Source organism: Rhagoletis zephyria, unplaced genomic scaffold (genome assembly GCF_001687245.7).
Source record: "Rhagoletis zephyria isolate East Lansing unplaced genomic scaffold, Rhagoletis_zephyria_1.1 Rzeph_scaffold_00560, whole genome shotgun sequence".
NCBI lineage: Eukaryota > Metazoa > Arthropoda > Insecta > Diptera > Tephritidae > Rhagoletis > Rhagoletis zephyria.
In genome coordinates this window covers 56,899-65,130 of record NW_016157644.1, presented here as the reverse complement: position 1 = coordinate 65,130, position 8,232 = coordinate 56,899, and the positions used below count along the sequence as shown (strand labels likewise).

Below are 8,232 nucleotides of genomic sequence, written 5' to 3'. Positions count from 1 at the left end.
ATCCGTCGATTTAGCTCGGACTTCACTGATCCTTATACCATAAAACTATTATATACTACTCTTGTTCGTTCTAAGCTTGAGTACGCTGTTATCATCTGGCGACCATATTATGATTGTCATATCAACAGAATTGAACGTATCCAAAAATCTTTTATTCGTTATGCTCTACGCTCTCTACATTTCGCTGACCCTTTCCCATCTTACACTGCTAGATGCATGCTCATAAACCTTAAATCACTGTACAATAGGAGGATTATTCTTTCTCTTACTTTCGTTTTTGACATTATACGGGGTGCGATTGACGCGCCGTTCTTACTCGAACGCATTACATTTAATATCCCACCAAGAAGCCTTAGGAATCATGACATTTTTTCTCTGGATTTCGTCAGAAATAATTATGTGAATAATGCTCCTATTCGCAGAGCTCTAAACGAGTTTAATTCGCTCTTAAACTCTTCTGCTATCGATTTCACTTCTTCCAAATCTAATTTTAAACTACTTTTAAATAGTATGCTAAAATAGTTATCAATTTATACTTTGTTTTATCGGATAGTCTATACGAAATGTTTATTTTCTAGATTAAATAAATAAATAAATAAACTCCATTTGCTTAAAGCTGAGGCCACATAAAACTTTTGCTTCGCTTTAGGTGACAGCTTCGCTTTGACAGATAAGATGGATTGTATGCAAATGCACAAAGCATGCCACATAGATCGTTGAAGCTGCAGCGCGAAGTGAAAAGAGGCCAATTCCCATCTCTTTGCGCGCTTTGACAATGAGCCTTTTTAATATATTTTTTTTATTTCGTCCAAATTCGAGTTTTCACGTAGACATATTGCTGATATTTTTAAAGCAAAATATGTAAAATCCACAGCAATTTTGACGAGTAAAAAAGCAGTACAAAATTGTTTTCTTGGCGTTCATTGTGGCATACCTTTTGCGCTTGGCGCTTTGCTGGCAAAGTTATAAATGCTACGCAAAGCTACAAAGTTTTATCTGGCATCAACTTCAATTTACTTTGCTTGCCCCATACATAGGTCTGCGGCTGCAATTTTAAAATTGATCCAATATAAAAGAGAAATAGACTTTCATTCAGTGTTGCCACAGCAATTTTTCTATTTCTACTATGTTCCCGAGTTAACAGTATACGAATTACCCAAAGAGTTTTTTAAGAATGATTTTGAATCTATTTTTACGCATCTTCCTTCGCCGACATTTTTTCAAGCGTCTTCGTAAATTTTTTTCACGCGTCCTTTTTCGCCGTCAAAACACCCACGCGTATTTTTTCGTGTCTAGTGACGATATTGGGCCCTATCGCACGTTTCACATGAACAAATATTCCCAAAAATTACAAAGCAAAACAAAAACAATTTTTCTCACTTTGTTTTTGTTTTGCACGTTAAATTATGGGAACAATTTATTCACATGGAATTGGCGATAGGGCTGAATATTGTTATTATTATTATTAAGAAGATCTATTGTGCTAAACCCTAATTGTAATCACTCCAACCAAAGCGAATTTATACAAGGTGGTGTTGATGGCGAATTTAGATTTTCGCCGCGGCACTTCCTTATGTCAAAATGATGTGTTTGTTGTAAACAAGGCGAATTCATATTGTAACAAACACATCATTTTGACATTAAGAAGTACCGCGGCGAAAATCTAAATTCGCCATCAACACCACCTTGTATAAATTTGCCTTGACTCCAACATTTAAAAAGCTAACCACTTTGGATGATGCCATGCTCCAAATTTTAGATGGAGAAGACAATCGTTCTCAAATGTGTATCAATCTACGGCTCATGCTTCGTGGGCAGGCACATATAATATGTGGTACGTTAACTTGCAGTGTGCTGTCAGGTAGCCAGTAATGGGCTGTTTTTGCTTACGCTTAAAAGCACATTTAGCGCATTTAGCTCTAAATGCTACTATAAATGTACATTTATCCATACAAATTTCGTCACCTAAATGCAACTAAATGCAACTCCATTTTTGCATTAAGAAACTAAATGCTAAAAGCAATCCTGTGATCTTCCAAAATTTCCACGATTCGAACATGGTTTAATGAGAAAATGTGGCAACATTGCTTTTTCGCGTATGCAGTTGCTAGCTGCGTTTCAGTGATCGCCGATCGAGATTTCATTTATTATTTTACATTATTTGGAAAAAGAAAAGTTGCACGAATTCAACATCCATATGAAACTGATAGATATCCGGCTCAATTAGTGATCAACTCTGTGGGTTTTTTTTCCTATTTAATTGAGGATATTTCAATTGACAGCACCGACAAATGAAAATATACACAAACAAATTTTCGGGTAGGATTAAAACAATTCAAGTTTTTGTATTGAACTTTTTGTTTAAAACTTCTTTTTCCCTTTTCAGTAGGGTTTTTTTGCACATTATCTTCTCTGTGCGAATTGATCGTGAGAGATGCGGATTTTAATAAGCGACAGGAACACGGCCGTTTGTCAAAAGCATACGGTTTCGAACTCGCGTAAATGTACATTTGCTAAATGCGATAGCATGAACGCTCTTCGAAAAAATATGTTCGAAAGTGCTAAATGTTGCATTTTAAATGTAGCTAAAACGCTGCATAAGAGAGGAGTCTTTCCTCCTTGAAGGAGTTATACATCTCTTTGATTGTCTTATTCCCTTTGACTTCCGCTTTGACTTTGGCTTTGATACTTAAAAAAATGGTGATCCATTTGATAAATTTTTTGATTTTCTTACGATACATTTTTTCATGATGTCGCGGCAACAGTTTGTGAGATCTAGCGGAACGTTGTATGCAAAGCCTGCTATGCAGTTCAATGCGAGCGTGAGCTTTTTATTTTGACCAATATCTTCGTTATTACTAACTTTTTGCAATAGTTGATACATCAAAGGATAAATAATTAAAATCGGCCCTATGCTGAGTATCGTCATCGTCATCGTTGACGATCGTCTATGCGCATCGTCACATCTATTGCTTCGTCTATGTTTTGGTATGATGTACAGACAATGTAGACGAAACGTTGTGAAACGGCAAAATACGACAACCCTATGCGAGGGAAATTAAAAAATTTTGGGTAATTAGTGTGGGAAATTGCGTTAAATCAGTTGGATTTTTTATTATTTTGATATTTAAATCAAATACATAAGTTAAAATAATGGGATACGAGTTGTTTTCAAGCTCAAGCGATAAAGAAGAGAGCAGGAATTTGGTGGTTCAACGAAGAATATTAAGGTAGGCAACACACAGACATATTTGCCTTACGGTCATTGGCTATTGCGCCTGCTATTAAGTTAGCAACTACTTTGCGATTTCTGGCCCAGGGTTTTTACCAGGCCAGCGTTGGAAATGATTTTAATGTATCACTGTCGCAATCAGCAGTTTGTAGAACCCTGACTGAAACCGTCAACGCCATGGAAGAAACTATTTCCGATATCTGGATCAACGCGAATATGACAGGAAGAAAAATTGGAAACCAAGCAGCATTTCTTTAATAATAATGGTTTTCCTGGAGTAATTCGATGCGTCGATGGAACGCATGTCAAAATAATAGGGCCTTCTAGAAGTTTAAAAAACCAGTACTACAACCGCAAAGGATTCTATAGCTTAAGTGTCCTGGTGGTTTGTGATCACAAAATGCAAATACGCTTTGTAGACTCCAGGTGCGCAGGGTCCGCGCATGATTCTTTGGTGTGGAGGGTCAGCGCTGAGAAGTGTTTTGCAAGAACGTTTCGAAGCGGGTGAACGTAATTCGTGGTTGCTTGGTAATATACTAGTTCTTTGTATCAGAGCATACTGTTATATATGTATATTTTTTATCCCCTGGAACAATTTATAATGACACCATACCGATCAGCGCATGAAGGCAGTCCGGAGCGCACTTACAATAAAAAGCATGCCCATTCCCGGAACATCATTGAGAGAGTTATAGGAGTTTTGAAAGGACGCTTTCGATGCCTACTTGCGGAACGTGAGTTGCACTACAAGCCAGAAAAGGCAACACGCATAGTAAATGTATGCGCTGCTCTCCATAATATTTGTGCTCATTATGGCACTGACATGGAAACCGACTACGAGGACGTTATACAGCAAGAGCGGGTACAAAATGCTCATGAGGAGTTAGCAGATGAGGATTCAGTTGAAGCTACTCAAATTCGAAAAACAATAAAAACGCTTTAATTTGATGTTTTTGTGGATATGTACATATATGTGTAAAATAATTCATTTTATTAAAAAAATATACTTCAGTGCGTAATTTACTAGCTACTTTTAAATTTAATTATCTAATTAATTTTTCAGTATTTCTAGTCTTTTTTTTTATGTGTAGATCTATCTTCAAAGTCTCCTCTTCTCGTTTTGCTCGTTCAGCTTGTGTTGTTCCTCCGCCAGGCGGTATTGTCTACGCTGGTACCGAGCACTTCTGTATTTTTTGTAATTTGTTTTAGTGCTGTTCTTTGTACATCCACTAATTTTTAAAAAACGTGCATTTTAGCCTCTTTGTAGTTCGCTTTCCTACGAGGTGGCTGTGTGGCTCATCATCATTTGTAGCGGCTGCTGCTAAGTTGGTTGCACGTGAAGATGCGAGAATGGGCTCATGGCAACCTGTTGCAGTGGGGACTTGTTGGTTCGTTCGCAACACCATACATAGAACCAGCTGGATTTAGCAATTCTTCAAATCCCATTAAATTTGCCACGGTTTCTTCAAGTGGAGCCAATGCCATTTGATTAAAAATTCCTCCGCCGGTTGATCTTGCCTCTTTTTTGTTATGGATCATTTTATTTTTAACTTTGAATTTCAGATCTTTCCATACCTATAAATAATAAAAAGTTATAGGCTATAATATTCAATTTCAAACAATAGAAGATTAACAATTTTTAAATATTTTGAATTTACCTTGTACCATCATTGCTATCTCGTACTGGTGGTCCCACTGCATTAATTTTCGTTGCGATGAGCTCCCAATCTTCTTTGGATGTGTTGTGAACAACACCTTTTTGAAAACCTTTAGCTAAATATGTTTTTTTTTCTAATTCTGCAACCAGAATTTCAAACTGCGCACTAGTTGTTAAAAGCTTAGTTCTTTGCATCGTCTTTACTTTTGACGCCATTTGACGACAGTGCTGCCAAAGACGATGAACCGCATACCAAAGTTACCGTATCGTCAGTTTTACTGACGACGATATCCAGCATAATGCCGAATATCTTTCAGAATTATAGAATAAAAACTAATTTAAAATGCTTAATATGCTTCTTTTTCAAGCTTACACTCAACTGTGTGCGTACGCAAAGCATGTGAACGACAAATTTTTACAGATGTGTGTGAGCGTCCATAAGAATACAAATGGAATTCTTGGCTTTGCGCTCACGCTCGCATTGAACTGTATAGCAAGCTTAAATGTATAAAAGGGCATTTTGCTTTTAAAGTTTTTCTTTCCTTTCGTATTGTCAAGCGGGGTAAGAATAACATTTAAATAAACCCTCCAAATTACAAAGAGGATGTCTTGTTTATCACGCTCCTAAAAGGAACAACTTTATTTAAATATTTTGGTAAGAAATAATGCCAAAGCCAACGCCAACTAAAGTGATGCGATCGCTGCTAGCCACTAGATCTTCTGGGAGCGCTACAGTTTCGCCACAAGTAGCAGTATCGGATACCGGCGAATTTTCTACAGAGCACAGTATACCAGTAGAAAAATTGTTTGTTTTTGTGGCTGCGAGCGACTGTTTTGCCGCATGCAGGGTGCTGTGCAGCAAAATAACGTAGTGAAAAACTTTAACATCGGTTAAATGGCGAGAAAAATATTGTTATGCGCTTTATAAGTAAACATGAACGTAATAAAATATTTTGTACTTCAATATAACTAATTAGCGCTATTTTTACAATTCGAAGTGATCTTAAAAATATTTGTAATGAAATATGTTCTTTATGAGTTATATGGAAACTATGTTATATGCAAAAATATATTCCAATTTACTTCAAATAACTGGTGTAAAATGTTACACATATGGGTCAAATTTTAATAATAATGGCGCATATTTATAGTCACATTTAGTACTCAACTAAGTCGAAACTATTCTAAGTCACAACTAAAGCTATTCATAGTCGCCNTGGATGAACACTGCGAACAGCGAGAGAAAGAGAATGAGCGATAAACTTCAGAATGTTCTAGAGTTGCCATAAGTGCCAGCTCAGGTATATAAGGGCGCCGCCACCGCGACGTGAGTTAGTTACGAGTTACAAGTCAGCAAGCTACAAGTAAACTGAGCAGAGAAGCGAGTTGCGAATAAGCAAGCTATAAGTTTTAGGGCCGGTTTCTTAAAGACTGATTAAATTATTTTTAATCAGCGATTGGTTAATCGCTGATATCTTTAATTGACAATTTCGTTTTCACCAAAGTCCGATTAGCTTACCTCCGATTATGTCAATCATTGTGAATTTTTTCATAAAGAGTTCACAAAAGTTGCATTGTGAATCGACAAAAGCAGACTACACAGCTTGTTTTTTTTGTGTGGTTTTTGTTTGTAGTTTTCTTGTTTTAAAATTGTTTTACACAATTGACAATTGTGTTAAAGATATTGTGCTTACCAATTTGTGTACCAGCTCGTTAATTATTAGCCTATTCCCGTAACCAGGATTTGCAGGTTTTAGAGGAAAAGCTGTTTCCGCCTTTAATACAACTTGTATGAACGTGGCGGACGGAAAGCTTCCTGTAAAACCTGCAAATCCTGGAGTACGGGAATAGGCTATATGATAACCCACATATTCCTTCAAATATCACACCACTTTTGGATTCATTTTACATGGTCGTATAGAAAATGGACGCACTTTAACAATTTAAAGAATCTCGCAGGAATAGCTTGGTGTTTTGTGGACAATAACAAAAATGGATTCAAATATAAGAAAAAGTCGCCTTCCAAACTTTACCAGCGCGGAGGAGACTTTATTAATATCTTTGGCCGAGCAGCACGCCATGATTTTAGAAAATAAAAGGACTGATGCTGTATTCTGCGAGGAGAAAAAAAAGGTGTGGGAGAAAATTGATGTTGCGTTTGAGGCCCAGATGGGTGTTAAAAGAGGGCCGAAGAACTTGCGAGAAAAATACGAAAATTTGAAACGAAAAGCAAGAAAGTCCCTAGCCGAAGAGAGAAGGGAAATGTACAAAACAGGTGGTGGCCAATTCCGAAGCTATACTGACTCCAACACAGACAGGCTAGCAGCTTTAATGGGCCAGTCGGCAACCGGCTTGTCCAACAGTTTTGATAGTGATGGTAAGATTTTTTGTACATATGTTTACACGTGATAGTTATTGATGTTTAATAATATTAATGGTATTTCAGTCATTACATATGAAATAGAGACGATAGCAGAAAATGACGTCGTTCCCGAAATTTTGGATGACTCCATGAGAAGCTACACAGCTGAGCCAGTTGTTGAAGCAACTGAGGCCGTAGAAAATGTAGTATATTCTAAATATTATTTATTCTATATTATTTTTCTAAATTAATGTAAAATTTTTAGGACATTACAACCGATTGGAGCGCATGGAACCCAACACTGCTTAAAAAGAAGAAATCAGAAAAACTAGCGGTGAAAAATGAAAAGGGAAAGCAAAAGTTTGACCATCAACAAGCTTTCTGGGAAGATGAGAACAAGAGAGCAGCCGAAAGACATCAGTGGGCCAAAAAAAAACACGAATTAGAGATTTCGGAAGCAGAGATGAAGTTAGAACTTTTACAAATTGATATGAAATTAAAAAACAGGCAAAGTGAAAGTCAGTGTACATACACAACAGAGTGTATATAAATTAGAAAGGTGAAAGAGTTCCTTATCAACACCTGAAGTTGCTTTTTTCGTACATATATATTTATTTTTATCAATGGGCTCGATGTATTCCAAACGGTTATGTTACGCTTTCCTCCAAAATTTCGGAAACGTTATCATTTTCTGCTATCGGCTCTATTTAATACGGAAAGACTGAAATACCATTAATATGTACTTTTGGAAAATTATTTTTTAATTTTACTTATATAAAACTCATTTGGAAGGTATTTTCAGTGTCAAGAGTATGCATACGCAGATGTTTCGATGATTTTTATTTATTTACACTATAGAGCAAAACTAAGTACAGGGTGGTTTCTGTTAAATATTTGCAAGGTTTTTTAAATTAAAAATTTTTTTGTTATTGCTTTATAAAAATATGGTATATGCTGTAACCAAACCCATATAAATCAAAC

The 8,232-nt window shown here is 36.4% G+C and overlaps 1 protein-coding gene across 1 annotated transcript; it reads left to right on the top strand.

Moving 5' to 3' along the window:
• Positions 1-6,589: 6,589 nt before the first annotated feature.
• On the top strand, positions 6,590-7,807 carry LOC108360366 (uncharacterized). The gene is made up of 4 exons (XM_017612618.1): positions 6,590-6,622; positions 6,811-7,266; positions 7,336-7,454; positions 7,517-7,807. Exons 2-4 carry the CDS (start codon positions 6,882-6,884, stop codon positions 7,799-7,801), a joined length of 789 nt encoding a protein of 262 aa, XP_017468107.1. The 5' UTR covers positions 6,590-6,622; positions 6,811-6,881; the 3' UTR covers positions 7,802-7,807.
• The last annotated feature ends 425 nt before the right edge of the window (positions 7,808-8,232 follow it).

Coding starts and splice junctions, on each gene's coding strand:
- LOC108360366 (XM_017612618.1), top strand. CDS start 6,882: ATGGATTCAAATATAAGAAAAAGTCGCCTTCCAAACTTTACCAGCGCG. Junction 7,267..7,335: donor CAACAGTTTTGATAGTGATG/GTAAGATTTTTT, acceptor ATGGTATTTCAG/TCATTACATATGAAATAGAG. Junction 7,455..7,516: donor CAACTGAGGCCGTAGAAAAT/GTAGTATATTCT, acceptor TAAAATTTTTAG/GACATTACAACCGATTGGAG.